Source organism: Sabethes cyaneus, chromosome 3 (genome assembly GCF_943734655.1).
Source record: "Sabethes cyaneus chromosome 3, idSabCyanKW18_F2, whole genome shotgun sequence".
Lineage (NCBI taxonomy): Eukaryota > Metazoa > Arthropoda > Insecta > Diptera > Culicidae > Sabethes > Sabethes cyaneus.
Genome location: NC_071355.1, coordinates 221,981,725 through 222,005,692, shown reverse-complemented (window position 1 = coordinate 222,005,692; position 23,968 = coordinate 221,981,725). Strand labels below are relative to the sequence as shown.

Sequence of the window (23,968 nt, the reverse complement as noted above, 5' to 3'; positions counted from 1 at the left end):
CTTTTCTAACAAACTTTCAACATTTCCACAGGCATCCTGTTCATTGTTGCCATGGGCTTCGGTATCATGTTCCTACACGTTACCACTAATCCGGTAGAACTGTGGGCTTCACCTAACTCACGGTCACGCATTGAACGAGAGTACTTTGACTCGCACTTTGAGCCCTTCTACCGAATTGAACAATTGATTATCAAGGCGGAAAATCTTTCGAACATCGTTCACAACACTTCGAACGGGGTGATCGAATTCGGACCGGTATTTAACAAACAGTTCCTGTTGGGTGTGTTCGAGTTGCAAGAGGCAATCAAGAAAGTTGAATCCAAACTGGAAGACAACACCACAATCGGTTTAAAAGACATCTGCTATGCACCGTTGAGTTCGGCCTACCGGGGACCCATCGAGACGGAAGATTGTGTTGTACAATCGCTTTGGGGCTACTTCCAGGACGATGAAGACAACTTTAATGCGGAAGATGAAGATCCGCAGGGATATCCCATTATCTATCTTGACAAAATGTTGCAATGCTTCGGTAATCCGTACAATCCAGATTGTTTGGCCCCGTATGGCGGTCCAGTTGACCCAGCTATCGCTCTAGGAGGCATACCAAAACCGAAATCGCCCGAATCGAAACCAGAATATGAACGAGCAAATGCCGTCATATTAACGTTCCTTGTCCGGAACTATCATGACAAAAGCAAACTTGAAGCTGCTCTATCGTGGGAGGAAAGCTATGTGGCATTTATGAAAAATTGGACAAGGGCTAATATGAGTATTGCTTTTACATCGGAACGATCGATTGAAGACGAGTTGCGGCGTGAGTCGCAATCGGATGTTTCGACTATTCTGGTCTCGTACATAATTATGTTTGCCTACATTGCTGTTTCATTGGGCCACGTTAACCAGTGGAGAAGGGCATTGATTGACTCGAAGATTACGCTAGGCCTTGGTGGTGTTATTATTGTGCTTGCTTCCGTGGTAGCATCCGTGGGAATCTTTGGTTACATCGGTATTCCTGCCACACTGATCATCGTTGAAGTCATACCGTTCCTAGTGCTCGCCGTCGGTGTGGATAACATCTTTATTCTGGTACAAACACATCAGCGCGATACTAAAAAACCCACTGAGACTCACGCAGAACACATTGGTCGAATACTCGGTCGAGTGGGGCCTTCCATTCTTCTGACGGCCGTTAGCGAAAGCTGTTGTTTCTTCCTCGGAGGCCTGTCTGATATGCCAGCTGTTCGTGCCTTTGCTCTCTATGCTGGTATGGCACTGTTGATCGATTTCCTTCTGCAAATAACGTGCTTTGTGAGTCTGTTGGCATTGGACACCGCCCGCCAGGCAGACAATCGGTTGGATGTGCTATTCTTCCTCCGCGGATCCAAGAAAGATATGCCGGTTGGAGTCAGCAGCAGCAAAGAAGGCCTTCTGTACAAATTTTTCAAAAGTATCTATGTGCCTTTCATCATGAAGAAACCCGTTCGAGTATTAGTGATGGTTGTCTTCTTTGGTTGGCTGTGCAGCAGCATTGCCGTCGCACCCCACATCGACATCGGATTAGATCAGGAACTATCAATGCCCGGTGACAGTTTCGTGCTGAAATATTTCCGCTATCTCGGCCAGTACCTAAGCATAGGACCTCCGATGTATTTTGTAGTTAAAAAAGGACTGAATTACTCATTACCCTACGACCAAAATCTGATATGCGGAGGACAGCACTGTAATCTGGACAGTTTATCGACACAGGTTTACATCGCAAGCAAACGGCCAGAGGAAACCTATATTGCACGCCCGGCGGCATCTTGGTTGGACGACTACATCGATTGGTCTGCAGCGGAATCATGCTGCCGCCAGCAGCCTAATGGAAGCTTCTGTCCACACGAATGTAAATTATTTCTTATCTTTTCCAGCAATTAAAATCACAGTTGACTAATTGTACCCTATTTATTCACAGTGACGAGTTGCAACAAATGCAGCATTAACTTGACCTCATGGAACCGCCCAAGCGAGAAAAGCTTCCGCCGGTACGTTTCGTTCTTTTTGCAAGACAACCCGGACGAAAACTGTGCCAAGGCTGGTCATGCAGCGTATGGAAATGCGGTTAATATCGTAACTCCGATGCAGGCTAACTATAGCGATGTAGGTGCATCATACTTTATGGCCTATCATACGATCCTGAAAACGTCATCCGATTATTACGAAGCGCTGCGTTCGGCTCAGAAAATTTCTGCCAACATAACTAGCACAATCCACGCTAAGCTGCGGGTGGAAGGTCGTGACGAAGCGGATATTCAACAAGTGGAAGTGTTCCCGTACTCGGTGTTTTACGTATTCTACGAACAGTATTTGACTATGTGGCCTGATACTCTGAAGAGCATGGGCATTTCTGTGCTGGCCATCTTCATCGTGACATTCCTGCTGATGGGTTTCGACATCCACTCGTCCCTGGTGGTAGTCATTACCATTACAATGATTGTGATCAATATCGGTGGTTTGATGTACCACTGGGATATTTCGTTGAATGCCGTCTCTCTAGTGAATCTGGTTATGGCAGTCGGTATCAGTGTGGAATTTTGCTCCCATCTGGTGCATAGTTTCTCGGTGTCCGTAGAGGAAACCCGCGAAAAGCGATCAGCGGATGCACTCACCCGAATGGGTAGTTCGGTTTTCTCTGGCATCACGCTGACCAAATTCGGCGGTATTCTAGTGCTAGGGTTTGCCCAGAGCCAGATCTTCCAGGTGTTCTATTTCCGGATGTACCTGGGAATCGTGCTGTTCGGTGCTGCCCATGGTCTCGTGTTCCTTCCGGTGCTGCTGAGTTATATCGGTAAGTAGCCCCTTCGCTGCAGTGTGTGATATGCGCTTTGTGTTACGTCCAGTATTGTATAAGTCATGGTTGATAGAAAATTAATAAATATATGTGATGAAATTTGAAGCAATAAACCAAAATGTGTCGATATAAATGTCACTGAGAGAACGCACAACAGTGTGATTTGTTAACACGTGAAACGTCGATGGCTGTTCATTAGTAGTATGTAGACACTAATACGTAACATTGTTTTGCATGTTCAGGCACCCATGAAACGATTACGTGTGTGTGTGTGAGTGCGAGTGTTCGTAACTTTGTAACGACTTAACCTTGCAAGAAATATTACAAGAAATGCAAATGGTATAAGTAAATTAAATTAAAGTTCAAAGTAAGTTAAGTCCTCGTTTTTTATGTAGGTACTGATCATTGGTTACCCTGTATAATTTTAGTAAAATATTGCTGCATTTAAAAGAGTCAGTTGCCGTGGTCGACACAATCAAATCCGGGTGCAACAAATGTGAATTACTAAAAAATACTTTCGTAAATGTTGAGAAGTTTTTTAATAATTTAAATTATTTTAGGACTTTGTAAGTCGAAAATATTCCTACGATTTTAGCAAGACAATAAAATAAAATAGATCTATTAGAACTAGGTATAGGTTTTATTCTCACAGTTTTTGAAATCAACCCAAGTGCTCTCGATTTGTTTAAAATTCGGTCTAATGTGATAGCGTTTAAACACCATACCTAATTGAAATGCAAGCAAAATATAAAAGGTCCTAGTTGGCTGCCTTGGTCAAAAATTAATCAGAAAAATTATCAATAATTTTCACTATCAACTGCTTGTAAGATATGAGCGTAACTAACTAATAACACTGCCAATGAATCCTAACTTTGCTAATTTTACTAAGGCGATTTCGTGGCTGACCTAGTGTTATTTGGTATTCATCTGTACAATGTACAATAATCCAAAACTACCAACTGAGGTCAAAGCAGTCAAAGCTGCACGATAATTTTCTATGTTCAAGTAATGCGATTGTCGCGCACTGCGCGTAAAACGGCCGCAATAAGAGCAGAGGCAGGAAAAAGTGATCCTATAGCTTGACAACGCTCGACCTAAGCTTGCCAAACTCGTTAAATCTTACTTGGAACCACTCAAATGGGAAGTTCTACCCCACCTACCATATTCACCAGATGTTGCATCATCCGATTATTTTTATTACTCATTCCGTTCGAAGGCACATAGTCTGGTTTATCAGTTATTGGTATTCGAGCCTTGCCTGAAAGATGTTGGAAAAAATATAGCTAGCAATGGGCAATATTATGAATGATTCATTGGTAACCATTTTTTTTCTAAATCAAGTTGCATTTTCATAGGAAAAACAGCATCCCTAATAATACAAATTGTTTTTTCATTTATCGTGATTTATCACTACTGCTAGTCATGATTTATTTTATACAATTTTATACTTTGATTAGATTATATCAATTCTTAGAAATCTCATTCAATTTATGCAATATGCCCAAATTGATGCAATATACTGCTTATTCTTTGCTGTTTCTAGACTGAATCTGTACTATCTGATGAAATGAACTCAGCATCGCCAACCCGATATCAACGATTCGAGCGAATCACTTGCGTTCATGTTCGTGTTGTTCTCTACATTCATTCGTTCTTATTCATTCATTCATAATGAATGAATGAAAGTGAATATGAATTATTCATTTATTTTGAACTGCCGACAACGGCAAAGGAAATAACAATAAATGCAAAGATTGCTCCGAAGTTTTATAGCGAACTGGATTGGAACTGGATGAATTCATTTTCTCCTATTTGACAAATAAAATTCATCCAGTTCCAAACCAGATTGAATAAACAAATTCGCGATTAATTAATTTTCTTCAGTCAGGTTTTGGATGATTTTAAAGAGCAGGCAGTTTAAAAAACTAAACTTTGAGATCTGAAATATCAGTCTAGAGCAAGAAAATTAACTGACAGGTTAGTCGAACAATCCTTTAGCACTGCAGTTCATGAATGAATTGTTTTAAAAGGTAGAAAACTGAGAAAGACAAACACTGTTAGTAGTTCAGTAGTCATGTTCATGAGCTGACAGATAAAAGATTACTACTGTATGCGTTGATTACGTTATATATTCACTTTCATGCAGGGCCGTCAATTTTTTCGAGCGCTGAGGATTATATTACTAAGTTTGAGAAAAAAGAATTATATTTTCTTATTCCATATTGAGGTAGGTGGGTGTTTTAGTGTCGGCCACTGTAAGTGTGCGTTTACTATATAATGACGATTTTACTAAAAATATTCAGTGATGATGACCTGTGTGATACATGTTTTTGGTGTGCGTAAATTATTCGAAATTATAACAAATTACCGGGTTCTAAATTGCATTCTCTTCTTATTATCGTTTCGTTTCATCTGTGGCTTCGCAAATAAAATTAAAATCAAATCAAAAATCGCTTCCAACGTAAACATTCCACGGGGGTTGAAAAAAAAAATGCAAATCGAAATATGCACAAATCTCTCGGATCATGAACATGATTTGTCGTGTGTTGTCGAACACATCTTGTTTTGCCGCGCCAACAGGCGCTCCCATCAACAAAGTAAAGCTGGCGAATCACCGGCGGCAGGCGATGCAGGACACACAGGAAACATCACTTTCAAACGTAAGCAAACAACTTCCGACCCGTTCTAGTACTCATTGTTGTTATGAATGTTGCACTAAGCTTTTCACCCCTCGAACCGAACCGGACGGGGCCTTTTGTACAATTTTGCTTGATCGCACCAACAATGTCCTATTTAATTGCACTTGTGCTAGAAGAGATGGTAGTAGTGGTATTAGTAGTAGCAGCGACAACAGTTGTATTTCCAGTAAAAATATTAGTTTTGGCTGTACTACCAGTAGTAGCTTCAGATACGACGATCGAAGACAGATTCGAGAACCGTCACGGTATTATTTTGGAACGCTTAAGGTACGAGAAGCTGGACCCAAGACCGACGATAAAAACAAGACCAGGATCGAAAAACTTTGGCAGAATCTGTTCTGTTGGCGTACTCGGACGGATGTCAACGATGCGACGGAAGGCAGCACCCTGTACTCCAATCCAGACTATTGCCTAGGATCGACGTTACAGCTCTAGCAAAATTTGTCTTTATTTTTGTGGATTTCTATTGTAGCTTTTGTGATTGATCATGTTGTCACTTCAAAATTTTGGTAAATCATTTTTCATTTGCATGATTCATGGTAGCAGATTGCATGAATGGTTCATTCTTATCACTTTTGGTGTGGAACATTTTCGAAACTTCACCCATTTCTTTAGATTTTAGGTCATTCCAATTATTCGCCAGGTTTGAGATTAAGCTAACAATGTAATGTTTGATCATAACTTGTTCATCTAAATCATCTGTATTACTTTTTCGTTTAATAACAAATCATGCCAAAAACTTTCCTGTGTTATAGACATTTATATTGCATATTTCTACTCCCCCGTTTTAATTTTTTACTAAATGTTTAGGTAAAAATTGTTGAAATTCTTCTTGTCGGACAAGTTCGAAAGAGTTAGTTTTAGAATTATCGCTAGAAAACATTACGCGGTGGTGGCTGACTGACGACTTCTCAGTGGTTGTTAACAAAGCATTCTTCAATTAAAGATTTTTTATGTACAAATCAAAATTGCTGGCTATATTTCGAAGTAGCAGAATCGCACTTCTAGAGATATTCCTTTTTTTGCCAAAACTGTAAATTCTATGAATTGGATGAAGAAACTCTTCTTTTTGGTTTACTTCCCGTTTTCCTGATTTGTTTTTTCTGTATTCGATCTTATTTTTAATTGCAGCGCTGGGATGAAAGAATCTTTGTGTTTGACCAAGTCGAAGCCGATGTCCATGGTTAATAAGTATACTCCTTGTTACTGTGTGTAAGCCTATCATGCCACCAATGTGCCAAGTCCTGCTATATAGACACACTTTTAGTAAAAAAAAACACCAAATTTGTTGGCTGTGCTGCTAACACGCCGGTCGACTGACACAGTTCAATATCCCGATTGCCTACATCTGTATGTCGATAGCTTGATATATTTGCAGAAAAAGTTTTTTTTATGCAGACGTAATGTAGCTTTTAGAATACTATCGCTTCTCAATCACGTTTGCACAAAAAGATGTGGCTGTGAGAAATGCTTGGGCGCGAATGCTATAGGATGCTCAATTGGTAAGAAAGTTGTTTTAAAAATATGTATGGTGCATGGATCCAGACAGAACTGCATACATTTAAGTGCACATTATAAAAATGCACAAAACCCACCGTCAAACATTCAACCGAACGTAGAATTACGCACCGTGGCTCGATAGACAGTAGGTTTCTTACTAAGTACAACCCTATTTTCTTCTATTTCTTGTACACTGTGAATAATTTTTGTACACTAGAAATGTCTTGCTTTAATAATAATCAAAAGACATAACCATAATCGATAAGATATTCTTATTCTAATGTACTCAAATGACGAAAAGATGAACTTGTTTCCAACACTTTACACAGTCTGTGAGCATTCCAAATTGTGACCGTAGATATTGGTTAGAATCCGCTTAACGCAGAAGATTCAAATCCCAACTAGTTTGAGTTCATTCCCAGTTATCTCTAGATATAGTTCAAGCAGATGAACAAGTAACAGCTGGGATATCCCAATTGGTTAGCTAATGAGTCGTAGGTTGGTATCGTTGAAGTAAAGTCAACTTTTTTGCGTCCAAATTACACACTATAAACGTTCATTATTCCCCCAAAATTGCTACTGACAGCATAAATGTACATTGGGACAAAATACAATAAAGAGAAAATCGTCCTTAAATTTCGACATAAAATTTTACAAGAACTAATGTATGCAGTGGGATAAATATGCGCCCATTTTCAATGGGACGTTTAATTTATTCAAGTAAATTTCCGTCTTTCGACATACCCGGATGAACATGATTTCTCCAATTCACTTGGTTGTTGATTGTCGCTCTCCTATTTTTTAGTTAGTCGCCATTAGACCTTGCTCTACCTAGTCTAAACATCTTTTCGCTGTGCACCTAGTCGTCTTTTTCCTGTCGATTTTGAAGTAAACACCATCTTCGCAGAGTTATTGGCCGGCATTCTTGCAACATGCGCCGCCCATCGTATCCGTCCAGTTTTAGCCAACGTTTGAATACTGAGTTTGCCATACAGTTGCGTGAGTTCATGGTTCATCCTTCGCCTCCATACTCAGTCGTCTGAACGCCATCGAAGATACTTTTTCGTTGTCGTCTCTCGACAGCTCTGAGCACTGGCAGATTCTCCTCGAGTATTGGCCACGTTACGTGCCCGTAGAGAACAACTGGTTTAATGAACAAAATAGAAAATTCGTCAACTTTCTCGCCGTCGATCGTTACACTACTGCCTAAACGGCATCGGTCATCCTCGGTTCCGCCGGTCAGCACGAAGCATGTTTTGGACGAATTTGCTTCAACCCAATCTACTCTGCTTCGCGCTTTAGTCTGCTATACTGTTTTACCTACAATGTCTATGTCATCGGCAAAGCAATCGAATGGACTAGATCGTGTTCTGCATATTAATATTCGACACCCTGTATCGGGACATTGAACAGAATGTATGAGAGATTATGCCTTGACGAAGTCCCCTAGGGGGTTCGATTGGACACAACAAGCCAGCCGAAGTCCGCACGAAGTCCGCGTATCATCTATCGTGACCATAATCAGTCTTATCAGCTGCTCGGGAAAACCTTTCTCGTTCTTGATTTTCATAGCTTTTTGCGGACAACGGTATCATCTGCAGCGTTAAATTCGAAGAAGATGGAGATGTTGCGTGGGGGATCTGTATTCACGGCCTTTTTGGAGGATCTGCCACAGTGTAAACATTTGATCCGTTGTTGAACGTCTTTCAATGAAGAAGAAATCTGTTCGTAATTGGTGGTTGTCAGTGGAACTTTGTAGGCGGTAGATAAACCCGTACTCCCATTCCTCCGATATCTGTTCTTTATACCAAATTCTTACAAACAATTCTGAATCGAGTATCAGATAAGTAACCAACTTTTCCGGGTCCATCGACGCCATCCTTTCCAACTGATTTATAGTTCGTCAGTTGATTGATTTAACCGACCAGTTAGCTTCGTGATACGATGCTGGTCTAACAACCCAGTTGTCGTATGTTCGAATCTCGACTAGGCGGTGCTTGCTAGATAGAGTCAGTAGGATCATTACACTGGCCCCGTAATTTTCCTGTACTCTAAACAGCCGGCTGCGAAGTCTGTCGATAAAAAAGGGTAATGTCTAATGACGGTTTAAGCCCACGGCTTTGTTTTGCAGTTGATTGATGGCGCCCTAAACTTTGCCTGTCGAGCTAGCGCTGACGTGTCTTTCATGTTTGTCGCACCGTCGAAATTACTTTGCCAGTCACCATCGTTCCTTACCAAGGTGCCATTAAAATGTTCGTCGAAGTCATGCTTCCATCTTTCTGCCACCTTACGATCGTTGGTCAAAATCTTGCCATTCGTATCCCGACACATTTTGGCTCGCAGCAGGAATCCTTTGCGGAATGCGTTCAATTACTGATAGAGCTTGCACGCCTTCTGAGAACGATGCAGTTGCTTCAACTTAGCACACTCCTACGTCCTACCCTTCCAGACGGGTCTCCTACGAAAGGCTGAAAATCGAAAGGCTGAAATCTCGAAAGGCTGAAAACCGAAAGGCTGAAATTTCAAAAGGCTGAAAGCTACGAAAGGCTGAAAATCAAAAGGCTGAATATCACGTAAGGCTGAAAAATATATAAGACTTCGTCTATAAGGTTTGCCAGGGGAAAGCAAAGCAAACAGAACTGTTTTATTCATATGGGCGAGTATGTCATAAAACTTTCGCGGCTTTCTGCCTGCTCAAGTGTTCGTTATATGCTGTCCTTACTCGCTGCCGCTCGTTCGGACTCAACTAAGGGATAACCCCTACTAGTCAGTAAACCTAGGAAAATGCTTGCACCTAAATAGAGGTGGTTTCTGCGGGGGGGCTGCCCCCCCGCAGTGGCCGGCGCTTCCGACGGCGGATCGCCGGCGAACACTCGCGGCCTGCGGCCGTCTCGTCCTGAATCATCTAGGAATGTGTTTGGCACATAAACATGGGATCATTGTAAAAATTTACTGGAACACATTGAAACGAGATGAAAAGCATGCAATGCCTTCTCAGTGCACAGGTTAAGCTTAAATGATACGCTTTCCCCGTTGGACACTATAAAATGTAGTGTAATTATTTTTCATAATTTATAAAAAATTATCAAAAATTGATTAAGTTTTCTTCGATTTAAGTTAAAATTGTGAAACATTCTGAAATTTCTGCCTTTAGCATTGCATACACATTGTTTATTCAAAGTTTCAGCCATTCGTTATTCAGCCTTTCGAACATTCAGCCTTATGAGATTTCAGCCTTTTGTCCATTCAGCCTTATGTAGGCGTTACTTAGTTTTCAGCCTTTCGAATTTCAGCCTTTCGTGTTTCAGCCTTATGATTTTCAGCCTTATGTTGCTAACCCGGAAGATTTGGGTTTGCTGCATCTTTTTTTGCCTCTGTCTCTCCACGTTCTGACAAATGCCACTGCATAACAGTTGCCGCCCACTGAGCGTTCTCCTAATTCATCGTCATTCTAGTCCGAGGATACTCTTTGCTACGCTTTCGATGGTTGAATAATTTTCGGCGACGCCAGGCTGAACCATCCGTCGCCACTAAATGTCGTTCACAACAGAGAGTTACCCATCAACTGGTCCGAGTCCACGTTACGATACGATTCGGCGTCAACGATGCCACAAAAGTGCCAGCAGTCGATCAACACGTGGTCAATCGGTATTTCTGTCTAATTTGGTGACGTCCATTTGTAATTTGGATGAATTTATGGTGGAAGAAGGTTCTATCTACCGTCATGCTATCAAACCCGGCAAAAGCCCGGCAAAAGTAGTTCTTCGAACTACGCCCTCTAATCATCAATTTGCATTCCTCATCCTGGTCAGCCTGAGCCTTCAACTGTACATAGAAGTCCGGAACTTTCGAACTTTGTGCGCGTTGATGGTGCTTCTGTGCTTGAAGAACTCGTGGACTGATTGGCGGCTAGCCAAACCGTAACTTGTCCATTACTATGAAACATGCTACGCAGTTCTGATAGACAACTTCGCCATCCTTGTAATTCCTTAATACGTCGCAAACCACTCAAGCGTTACCTTGGAAGTTTTCCCATGTCCGGAGTTTCCAATCCAAAGTTTGTTTTCGACGCATTGATCTGTTTCCGTTGTTCCCGTACGAATTTCTTTGTTTTTCATTCTTTGCATATCGTTTCGACTTCATGGTCTGCGGCAGCGCTGGAGGATCATCGTATACAGCACTATTTAGATGTGTCACAGCGACACGGAGACGATGTCGATCAGCCGATTCTAACATGGAGACGTTCACGTAATGAAAACGCCACTTTTCAAGCGGCTTCAATTTGTAGTCATTACATTCTTATAAGTCCGGCTATTTTTAGCCCGATGGACGGTTGTAGATGACACTGCTAGTTTGAAAGCGCTGGCCACTCGTTAGTCGAACTTTTTTATTATACTAGTGACAGTTGATTTGGCCACTTTTAACGATTTCGGGACTTTTAACGGGCTCAATGTGCGAGGAATTCAGCTATTCACTATGTGCGAGAAAATTTTGATGCGCTGTTCCCCCTGCTTGTATGCCATTATCTGCATCTTTCTGCATGTCACCCAACTGCAAAATCAGGGATGTTCAGGTTTTTGAATGCACGCCACGTTTTTGAATGATTGCCACAAATGCGGCAAGCTTAGGCCAACCAAATTTTGATCGTAACACCCTTTGAAGCAGCATTCATTACATCCCCAAAAGCGTATGGAAGTATTTATTTTTATTTTGTAATTTTTTCCTTCACACTTATTGTTTTCTAGTGAACAGTAATACCTAGTTCTAAACGCTTTTCGTATAGGAGACGATTTCTACATTTTCTTTTCTGTTTAAGTTTCTATCATCCATTCTATTTAAATACAAAAATTAATCCAAAAAAAACGAAGATTGCTTTGTGTATAAATTGTACAGCTTTGTCTTACGTTTGTTTACATGCTACCATTCGCTATAGCCCGTACCAATTTTTCCCGCTATTTTGTGTTTAACATTGTTCCACCGGCAAACAGACATAACTCTTTGAAGAATATCCTACAAAATCTCGTCAAATCAAATATTAAGTTACGGCAGGAGTATCCCTCGAATAAGCAAGAATTTTGAAAATGGACAAATCGCCAAATACGGAGCTATTCCCAATGAAACCCAAATTTGAAATGACTGTTACTGCATGCGATAAGTGTCACAGTTTCACACTTATGTTGGGTTATGTCTGTTTGTCTCTGATTGTCCTGAAAAAAACAAAACCTGTATAAAACCGAGGAAAATTGATTGTTGTAAAAACCAAATCTTTTCCTTATCGCGCCAATCGCGCGGCTCTCGATTCCACATCCGCAGGCGTGATGTACCGCAGAAGACGACGTTCCAACGACGACGTCACCCCCCGCAACACCAACCATGAGATTGAGAACGATGATGATGAAAACTATGCGGAGCAGGACCAAGAGTACCACTATTACGAGCACCAAGAACAGCAGCGACATCAGCAGTACCAGCAGTACCACCCACAGCAGTCCCAGCAACGTTTCCTGGACCAACCGTCCGGCGAGCAGGCGCAGTGGCAGTACGCCCACAGCAGCCAGCAGCAGCAGCACCAAGCGCGCGTCTTCGTCCATCCGGAAGCGTATACAGAACAACTTACCGAACCTCTTCTGCAACCAGCAACCAGCTCGCGAGGCTCCCCAAACCGATCTGTAGCTATCGACGGCGCCAGTGAAAAGCATGTGATTCTCGACGACAAATCAGTAGCAGTGCAGTAAACGGATTACCGCACCAGTAGCAGGAGACTAAGAAATTGACTGCTAGGTGATAGGAACGGTAATATCTACTAGAAAGTTGTTGAATCTTGATGCATCAATAATTTTATTTTCATGATCAAATAAAATAAAACTAGCATCATGGTTATTCAGTGTGCATCACATTCATTAAGCGTTCTTCTTTTCACAGAACGTGGGTGCGCGTATCAAAAACCCTGGCATGTTCGATAGCACTCCGGAAACGAATGACGTTTTTCTTATACTGATTACGTATGTTAGTTGTAAGGTACTATGGTTAGGATCTTGTTTTGTACCAAAAAAAGGTGAAAAAGAAAACAATTCATTATAACGGAAAAGCGTTTAAGTTAGACAAACGAAATGAACAGGAAAATATTCTTTTTGAATAAGCGCTGATAGAACAACATCGAAGTTGTACCTCGGGTAAATCTAAACGATCAGATCGTTACGGTATCATGGAAGCAGGACAGTACGACAAGAGGAAACACATAAAAGTAGTTATAAATACCAATGAAACTGTCAATGTCTAGGAGATAATCAAATGAAAAGGCTAGTTTTTAGTTGTATAAGAAAGTAAAACTGTATCCTGGGCTAAATGTTACTATAAAACGTACTACGGTTAAACGTTGAATACAAGGAAACTGTTGTAGCAAATTATGTCTAGGCTGCCCTGGAGGTGTACGAGTAGCGAGCGAGTACGAGAGCGTCAGATTTCTTAGAAAAAAGAAGTTGAAGTTGCGACTGGGTGCTAAAGTGAATCGCCTTATTTTCCAGTTCCTGTTTTCAACTTCGGAATGTAGTAGGTACTGTAGATAGGTCGGCTTGAGTGGGATGTGCGTGAAGTATTATAATAATTGTCGTCAGCTAATCGGGCTTCTGTATACGCTTACATGTGTCTGTATCAAGGATAACAACGAGTGTCAAAGTGGAATGGTTTTGCTTAAATTCTTTTTTTTTTCATATTTCACACGTAAATTAGGCGATTTTGTTTTGAATATACCAATATTTTGATCTTTATTTTACCGAATTCATACTCATTAGAAGTTCATGCTATTTATATCTAGATTTCTAGAAACCATTCTGCTTTGAGAATTCCACCAAACGGGGGCTGAATATTTCTCAGACGAGTACACAACATCTACATTTTATATGTACAAATTTAAATTCAGCTATGATCACGTTACGTGCAATGTTCTTTTAGAAGGTAGCCTCGAGGAATCAAGTTGATACAAAATCCTGTATATTTTGCGTACTCGCCTTTGTTGCCTTCAGTTGTTAGGGTATCTTCGACAGACATAGGTAAAAATTATGTAATTGCTTTAGTTATGCGTCAGAGTGGTCTATGTTCTATGATATTCATCCCTAGTGAAATAGTCTGTAATTTATGACTGCTAATAATAGTGTTTTGTTTAGAAAAAGTATATGAGAGATGTAAAAAATCATCCAATCCGGTCCAATTATTTTTTTGTTTTAATTTCCGAGTTACAGTTTGCATTAGCAATGGTAAATAGTGACTATAGATCAATATTATATTAGATTTTTCTTTTCTCTGCAAGAAAGAAATAAACTCTTTCTTCGTGATTCCATGTATCGAAAAGTATTTTAGGCGATAGGTAGCACACAACTAGTAATGGGTTTGTATATTTTGAATTACTGAGTAGACCTGGAGATGGAAATGTTGTCCCGGGTAAAACATTAGGAGCAGGTTATTGAAAATTTTCTCAATTATATAGTTATGTTCTTCCATAACTCTTTTATTGTTGTGTAAAAACTTTGTGTTTTACTGTTTCAATTGTATTATAGCGTCTAATATTTGCGAGGGGTGTCAGCAGAGAAACAATACTGTTATTGTAACTTACAACGGAACAGAGAAAAATAAACTTTCTAAAAGAAGTAAAACTTATTAGTTCGTTTTTGTTTGAATTATTTTCCCTTTTATTTTTTTTTTTTGGTCGTGCTAACTCTCGAGCAATCAATCAGCTTGCACGAAACACTTGAGTGAAAACTAGAACAGAGTATAAAATTGCCTAAATAAGCGAAAGTTTAGTATAAATGTTCTTGTTGATCCGAAAATAGGTGAATGACAGGGTTAGGGAAATAAAAAAAATAGCTTTGCATTGAGGTTGAGAGCTAGGAGACACGATTGCCTTGCAGCACTGAATCGCATAGAAAAGGTTAGGAGGATTCAGGGCATATCTCGTTGCCATTTCTTGCTTACCTGTTTATCGGTGGAAATCATATTCTCACCTGATGAATCTTATGATCTCTGGTATTACTATCGAAAGAACACCGAGCTTTCCTGTAACAAAATAAAAGAACGAAACTGTCTTAATTGTACTGTTGATCGATTCGCTGATCGTTCGACAGCAGATATCTACCAAGTTTCACAGAAAAAAATCATAAATGAGGGTTTTATTTTTCTAAACACAAACAAAACATAGTGAATGTTTATAGACGTAAAAATTTACGACTAATTAGGAGCTCGTTTTTAATGTCAGAATTCTGAAGCAGGAGAAAGATAAATATTGTGTATCTGATATTAGAAATTTGTACTAAAAACAAGCACCGAAAGGTCAACGAGAGTAATTTCTAATCTGTCTCGTATAGTGTTATATTATACTGCATAATAAAGAGTTGTTTTTATATAAAATATCTAATGAAATTTTGAATTTTTACAATTTATTTCAAATTTAAATTTATTTTTTTATGATAAAAGTAAAAATTTATTATAGCTGTAAATATATCACATCTTAAACACTTTGTATCCGTGATTAAAGCCGTTATTGTGAGTAGGTTGTAATAGAGTTTCTAGTAATGTTGAAAGAAAGATTGTGTTATATAAAACCTTTAAAAACTATTTCGCGATTTTAACTTTGACGCGATCTTATCACTTATGTCGTTCGCACTTGAGAAATTGAGAAAGTTGGTAAAATTTTCCACTAAATTTTCAAGGGCGAGAAAAAAACTAGTTCACTCTATGAGGTGCTCGTTTGTCTGCTGCTGTACTGACAATGATCAAACAACTGATGTCTGCACAATGATCAAGCAACTGAAGGCAAAAATAAGACATGGTTAGACTGGAATGAACGGAAACTAGATGTGAGACATAGGGTGTCGTGTTAGAGTCCCACTCAGTAATTGAGCTACACAATATATCTTTGGCCTCACATCGAAGTTTCACAATATCATCCAGTCTACCATTCTTCCTCGCCAAACGCTCCTCCACTTTCAATAAAAAAAATGATTTGACAAAGCGAAAGACAAGTAAAACAGAAAAAAGACATGTCATGACATTTTATAATTTTTCAATAGCATGCTCTTAAAGTTTACAATTTTATTTGTTAAAGTCGACGACTCGCTCTGAATATCACATGTATCTCATCAGACACTAGTGTCGGCGTTTATTTCACCAAATACTGTGGCATTAAGATGCACTGTTGTTGGTTTCAAGAAGGACCACGAGAACTCGACCCTCCCGAGTTCTGATGTGCTACCAGAACGTTCGTGGACTTTGTACTAAAATTGACGACTTGTTTTTGATGGTCACCGAATGTGACTACGACGTTGTTGTATTGGACGTAACCCGACTAGACAGTCGCGATCGAGACGATAGTAAAAGCTTCAAAACATGTGCTAATGAATCTCGAATCAACCAACGACGTATCCATATTTAAACCTCTCAAAAGCGCCTGGAAGAATCCCGTATCGGACTGGCGAATGGATAACGGAGAAGAAAGTCTCTCGTTGAAATACTTTCCTGAAGTATTGCAAAAAACAATGAACAAAGGTATAAAAAAACCAGCGTAAGAAACGGATTGAGGATTTTGTGGATTGTTTCTGTTCAGTGCCGATAATGTTAATTACGAGAAATGTATAGCCAAGACAGTACACCTAAGTCCAGTCAATCCTAAAGATTCCGATACTCATGAGGTGGATGAGAAAGACCCGGTTGCAACCGATACATTCAAAGCATTTCCTAGATTGAACGAACAGATTGAAGAACAAGATGTTCTAGAGAATTCAGTTATTACTCCTACATCCACGATACAGGCTGCAATAGATTAAATAGGAAGGATAACCAACGTATTTTGGACCTCAGCAGCAGCTGTGCATAATTTGGATACTTACAGAAAAATCAAATGGAAGTATCCAAATTATGTGCAGCTGCTGATGGGGTCCAAAATAGGTTAATTACCCTGTAGGGAACGCATAAATGGTTGGTAACGGCTCTACCAGCTCTGAAAAAGGAAAAATCATTCAACAGCTTTTTGAGATGTCGATGCCCATCGATTTGCAAAAGTCGCTAGTCGGCGGAATGGACTAAGAAGTAGCTAAATCGAGTAATTGCAACAATGAGGAGGATTTAGTACTTGTTAAGGAGGTGAGTGAGGATGTTTTTATGCAAGAAGAGCGCAATAGAGCACTGCACAGTGTAACGAGCGAGGAAGAGGAAAATATCGCTCCAAATCGTGAAATAAGCATGACTGAATTAATTCAGTGAAGTTGCTTCAGACTCACCAACTCCTCATAGAAGCAACATCCATCGAAATTCTAAAAAGAAGTCCAGTATTATCCAGTATTGACGGCTTCCGAGCGATTTAAGAAAATTCACCTGTTTGAGGAAGAGAAAAAAGAAGAAAGAATGTCTCTTCGAAAAAGAAAACGAAAATCCGGAAGCAAAAACGAGAGGAATTGGAGCAACGTATAAACAGGAAGAAGCAAAACAACAAAAGAAGAAGCAACAGTAGATATTCTGCAAAAGAACAAAAGCGCTTAAACTGGAGCCAGTACTGCTAATATCCCTTTACTGTATATTCTTATTGAATAAAATAGCTGGAACCAAAAATATTTAGAATATCTTTCCATTTGGGTGGGCTCTTGCGAATCTTGTTCTGGAATTTTAAAGACGAAAATAAAATTCAAAATCAAATAAAACTTGAGGTGTGATTTGCAATAGCATTTTTATGGTGAATATTTGATTATAACTTAGTTTGTATACTCAACTTGAAATGCGTCCGATTTTTAGGACATTTACTACAAGTAAATTCTTGTGGTGGGCGCAGCTAACCGAAAATTTTGTAAACCGCTAATCCTGTAACCGAAAAAATTAGCTCGATAACCGCTAAACGCTAATCGTTAAACTCACATTAGCAAAAGTTTTGCAAATCGCTAAACCTAGATTACTTAAAAATTACCAAATTTTTGAATGAACATATACCATTTAGCCCAAATAACTGTCGGCAATTGTTGATTTTAAGACATAACATATGCATAAAAACTGATTTTAGCGATCATTCATGAAGTTTCCCAGCCAACCGTTGATGAATCCACATATGTACTGTCAATAGCAACAATCCCATTGTGTACAGAAATACAGTGTACAGACAGCGTTATTAATTGATTTGCAGCAGCTATGACGAAAACAGTCAAGCAATTACACTCGATACTTTGTTCGTACTGCCAGCTGCAGCCCGGAGTGAGTTGGACATCGTGAGGCACTTCGTGTACACCGGGTATTGCCGATCCGGCACTTACAGCATCCTCTTCCTTCTGGAGAAAAGTTAAGTGCACCAGAAGTTGAAAAGGGACACGGAGTGCAAGGTGCCCTCACCTTTTCGCGCCTTGGACGTGTCGGAGCCAAACGGTGAAGAAGCACCTTGCTAAAAGGAACATCTTTATATGGATGCGTCAGTCAAGCTCTTGCTTGTCAACGCCGAAACGATATGCAGAGCAAGTTAGATGACCTCTCCAAGAGTTCCCAGGCAGCAGGTCTGACAGTCAATGTAGCAAAAACTAAGTCTATGTTAGTGAACACCCGACTTCACAGCAGCGGGACAACAAGTTGAGCAGGTAGGTATAGCTTGGTAACCAGAACGCCCGATGATGGTACCAAGACTGATATAGCCACACGGATCAGGAAGGTCATGGATGCCTTTGCAGGGCTGCGAAACATTTGGGGCTCAAACCAGATAACTCTACATACGAAAACCAGAATTTTCAATTCAAACGTTAAATCCGTACTGCTGTATGCCTGCGAAACGTGGTACGTCTCAGCGGAGACAACGCAAAAACTGTAGGTATTTATTAACCGGTGCCTGCGATATATCATTCGTGCGTGGTGGCCTGACAACTGGATGTTCAACAAGGAACTCCATCGTCGATGTCATCAACGGCCGATAACAACAGAAATTCGTGAACGTAGGTGCAAGTGAATCGACCATACCTTGAGGAAAGGAGCGAACCAGATCTGCAGAAAAGCACTCCAGTGGAATCCGCAAGGACAGCGTAGAAGAAGCAGACCCAGAGGCTCATGGCGATGCAACTTAGCCAACGACATCCAGGTTGTAGACGAGAACCTGTCCTAGTGACAAGTAAAGGCTCTGGCGGGTAACCGTCAACAGTGGAGATCTCTAATTTCATCTCTTTGTTCAGCCGGACCGGAAGACACGGACACATAAGTAAGTACTCTGAGCAGCAGGCAATCACGGCTGAAGGTGCTGGTAAAAACAACTTTCCAGCCAAGGAAGACGGAACCTACATGATGTTAAACGGCAACGATTGGCAAAGGACTTTACGCTTCCCACCAAGGAGGTAAGCGATGACATCAAATATATCTTTCACACTAAGTTCCCAGTAGAAGGTCTTTCTGTAACTGATGACCAGCGAGAAGAGATTGGCTAAGGCTTTTCTTCAGAGCTTGCGGTGAACGGGAAGATATACAGCTTGAAGTGCTTGCGGGAAGTTGCTGCCTTCATCTAGAAGTATCACGCGAAAGAGAAAGGATCACTGGAAGAGATGGACTGGCTAGAGATAATCGTAGGTAACTAAATACCGCCAACCCTCTCAATGTCCCCCAGCTGCAAACGATAGAAGATAGAAATGGGTGGAACTATGTGTATTTGCTTCCCAATTACTTTACATTCGTAGCAGAAGCTGACTGGACATGATCACCGAGGACATGATACTCCCTATATCATTCACCAGACAGTAATACAATATTTTTGGCGCATACAAACTTGTTAATGATCGCGTTTAGGCATGTGAGCATCGGCAAACGATTTTATCATGAGAAAACAGAGAAGCGAATAGTTCAATTCGCCTATAACTAATGAGCCGCATACATTCACGCTTCATAGCATCGCTGAATATACTATTATCGTGTGCAACGCAAAATTGCGAAACAACACCTTCTGCTGCTTCTAAAGCAATTAATACTACTCTAAATTATTCCTTTTACGTGGTGGTATTATTTTGATTACTTCCGGGCGTCCCCGGGCATAATATGCTCGCTAAATCAGTCACATTCGATGTTCAATATTCAATTTCTGAACAAATTCCGATGTTCACAATGAGGTTATGTTCGTGATAAAATTCAAAGCCGATGGATGCATTTCGGCGAGGCACGCAAATAGTGTATGTTCTTGGAGGATATTCATCGATTCATATAATCTTTTTCCGCATTCTCCGAATTCTCCAACCAATGATGTGTGACGTTATTTCTGACCAATGCAATATTAAAACGGCAAGGTAGTTTGAATAATTTTGCAAGTTTCATACAATTTTAGCGATTTCAAAGATTTATTTTTAGCGAAACTAACGGTTTCGCTAACGTACTTCACATTTAGCGAAAACGCTAACTAGCCAATTAAAATTTAACATCGCTAATTAGCGATTTAGCGAAATTGTGCCTAACATACTGAATTCTTACACCAAAGTGTGAAGTTTCGTGAAAATCATATAAAAATGAAAAACTCCTAGAACGGTGATAAGTTTGGTTGCAATTTGACCGAAGTGAGGTTTCTATAAATTTTAGCTATTTCTTTTACATGGTTCCGAGATAGACGTTGCTAGAGGTTTTTGCTTCCAGATATTATATGACTCAATCTGTATTTCAGCCGGGTTTTTGATTTAAAAGCCATAAGTTCATCTCGAAAGGTCTGGAGATTTTTTTTTAACTTCAAGTAGCTAAAGATTTCTTCACCTATTGATTAAGAAATGTATTAATGCATGAATAGCTTTTTTACACAAGTTACATTGCACACAATCGTCTTTTAGGCAATCAGTGTTCGATACCGCTGATTCACTAATTCGTTAACCCACCAATCGTGAAACGCTAATTGATAAGCTCAGACTAATTGCAAATTAAATGCCGTTGTTTATTTTTGAATTAGTAAACTGTGAAGAGTTTTGTCTACTATCGTAAGTTTCGATCTAAGTTTCATGAGTAATATCGATGCAGTAGATCTAATTTTATAATAATTTGTGCAGTGACAGATGCATGTTGTTTACGATACGTTCATAACTAAACAGTTCATAAATTTGCAGTTCGCGACTGTCGATTTACGACATTTCCATGGTTTTCGAAAAAATTGTCTCGATTAGTGAATTAGCGAATTGCGCTGCCCGATACTGCCGACAGTACTTGAACAGTTGGCTTGGCAGATTTGACATTTGTGATACATCTCGGATGTTTTTCCGAGTTATTTACCGCGTTGGTGCAAGCGTTTTTTCCTAGCCTAATCAATTTACGATGGATGCGTTGATTGAATCTATTAAATGTAATAATAGGTAATAACAGGAGTAATAAACTGAAAAAAGGGATATGTCAATATTATATTATCTATAACCAATCGAGCTGGAATGCTTCGGAAATCCGGAAATGCCAAATTGTAGAGAGTGCATTATATAAGTTTATGCTATGTATATTGATTCTTGGCTTAACTAGTAAAAGTGAGGCACTGAATTTAATTTTTTTGATATGTACTAATCGGTAGTTTCCATGTGATTATCTATCAATTCAGAATGACTAAGTTTCCATTTTAAAACGACGCACGAAATCATTAGTTATCTGATTAGTGCTGGGTTATATGCCTGTTTTGAACGATCGTCAGTAGCGTCATCCCTTCCTGGAAGCGTCTGTATTTTTGCAAGTCAGTGATCGCACCGATGGGATTTTTATGTAACAGACCGTATCAACGAGACCTAAAAGCTTACTTCAGTATGGATTCCTTTCTTCCCGGCTGAAATGGAAACTGGACGTCCGAAACTATTGCATCGTATGCGGCAAATATTTCATTCACTCTCGTGATGATGAAACCGTGAGAGAAGGGATTAACGTTATCATGTTCCATCCTTAGCTCAGCGCATTAGCGTGAATCGCGAGAGAAAGCGGCGCGACTACGACGCAGTAGCACTGATAACCTTTTTTCCGCGCACTCACTATTTATGCCGGCTCGAAACCTCCGTCCGGAGTCAGTCTGGCAGGAGACATTCTATCGAGAAGACAGTGCACTACAGAGCAGAACAGCATGAGCTCAAGACGCGAAGAATCGGTGGCTACTCCGTTCAAACTGTGGGGAGGTCGATATTCCAAAGGTACGGATCATGTTCTGTCGAAAGTTAACAACTCCCTATCGGTGGACAAGCGGCTATACTCGGAGGATCTGGATGGTAGCATAGCATACGCGAAGAGTTTAACCGAGGCTAAGCTGTTAACGCAAAGTGAGTTTAAAGTGATCTGCTACGGTCTAGAGACGATTCGAGATGAATGGGAAAAGGGAACGATCAAACTAATGCCAAGAGATGAGGATGTGCACACCGTTAACGAGCGACGTCTAATCGAAATCGTGGGACCACAGATCGGTGGTAAGCTGCATACGGGACGAAGCCGGAACGAGCAGGTGGTTGTCGATATGAAACTGTGGATGAGAAAAGCCGTCCGAGATGTTCTGAAGCAACTAAGTAGATTGATCGATGGAATCACCGATGCAGCGGAACGGTATTTAGACGTACTGATGCCGGGTTACACGCACATGCAAAAAGCTCAGCCTGTTCGATTTAGTCACTGGATTCTAAGTTATGCGTTCAACTTTAGAGAAGATTATCAGAGAATTGTGGAGTTTGCGAAACGAATGAATGTACTGCCGCTGGGTACTGGTGCTTTGGCAGGGAATCCTTTCAACATTGATCGCCACCAGTTGGCCAAAGACCTTGGATTCACTGGAGTTACCTACAATAGCATGTTTACTGTGTCTGATCGTGATTTTGTTGTGGAATTCAATTTTCTATGCACTCTTGCCGCCGTTCATATGAGCCGACTTGCTGAAGATTTGATTCTGTATTCTACGAAAGAATATAATTTCTTAGAGCTGTCGGAGGAATATACAACCGGCAGCAGCCTGATGCCACAGAAACGAAACCCGGACAGCTTGGAGCTGATTCGTGGTATCTCCGGATCGGTGTTTGGTCAACATTGCGGCCTGTTGATGACATTGAAGGGGCTCCCCTCGACGTACAACAAAGATTTACAGTGCGATAAGAGTGGCATGTTTGCCGTGTACGACCAGACTGCACTCTCACTGACGTTGATGACCGGCGTGATAACGACGATGCGCGTCGACGAGGAACGCTGTCTCAGTGCACTCAGCTACGATATGCTTGCGACGGACATGGTAAGTACTTCGCATTTTCGACAAATAATTATCGAAAATTTCTCATTTATTTCTTGTTTTCTAGGCCTACTATTTGGTCCGCAAAGGTATCCCATTCCGAGAGGCACATCACATCTCCGGCGAGGTAGTTGCGTTTTCCGAAAATGTCAAAATTCCAATCAACAAACTAACGTTAGAGGACCTTCAGGATATCTGTCCGTACTTCGACGAAACGGTCAGCAAACTGTGGAACTACGAAAACAGCGTGGAACAGTATTCCGTCGTCGGAGGAACATCCAAACGAGCGGTGCAGGAACAAATCAAGCTACTTAAGGAATTTCTCGTGGGGTGCGAATAGTCCGACTTCGTAGTTTTGTAATTATTTTATTTTCAAGTCTGTGAATAATATAAATATATTTCGTGGGCATACAATAAGAAGTGTTAAACTGTTAAAGTACGTTGCAAAACCAAAAAAAAACTGTGCTTTGTATCCCTGTTCTGACTAATAAAGAAAAACGTTTGCAAGTCTACAAAACTCGTATTCTATAATTCGTTTCCATCGTTTATCACTTAGCTTTTATTAGTAATAATGCGTTGCGGCAAATAGTAGAACCCCTGTTGAGATTATGCAAAAGCAATTAATTCCGATGATTAGCTGCGTTTCCTCCAATTAGTTTCGCACTCCTTAAAGGCTTATCGCCATTTTTTGCTTTCTCCTGTATTAAGCTAACAAAATAAAGTTTAGAATCAAACCACAAT

General features: G+C 40.3%; 2 protein-coding genes across 7 annotated transcripts in view; both read left to right on the top strand.

The window, feature by feature from the left end:
* The window catches only part of LOC128743916 (NPC intracellular cholesterol transporter 1), a 62,813-nt gene extending 47,403 nt beyond the window's left edge, over positions 1-15,410 (top strand). For 2 of the 6 annotated variants that reach the window (XM_053840614.1, XM_053840613.1), the window contains 3 exons: positions 32-1,885; positions 1,955-2,827; positions 12,343-15,410. In XM_053840614.1, coding sequence (XP_053696589.1) covers positions 32-1,885; positions 1,955-2,827; positions 12,343-12,764 — 3,149 coding nt within the window. In that variant the 3' untranslated portion in view covers positions 12,765-15,410. Of the gene's footprint in view, positions 1-31; positions 1,886-1,954; positions 2,828-5,410; positions 5,491-6,660; positions 7,032-12,342 lie in introns of all 6 variants that reach the window. The other 4 variants (XR_008412338.1, XR_008412337.1, XR_008412336.1 and 1 more) reach the window with 4 other exon arrangements.
* Positions 1-23,733, top strand: part of LOC128743923 (argininosuccinate lyase) — a 234,316-nt gene extending 210,583 nt beyond the window's left edge. Inside the window, exons 2-3 of the mRNA XM_053840626.1 lie at positions 22,044-23,230; positions 23,295-23,733. Of these exons, the coding sequence (XP_053696601.1) occupies positions 22,088-23,230; positions 23,295-23,567 (1,416 nt within the window). The 5' untranslated portion in view covers positions 22,044-22,087 and the 3' untranslated portion in view covers positions 23,568-23,733. The remainder of the gene's footprint in view (positions 1-22,043; positions 23,231-23,294) is intronic.
* The last annotated feature ends 235 nt before the right edge of the window (positions 23,734-23,968 follow it).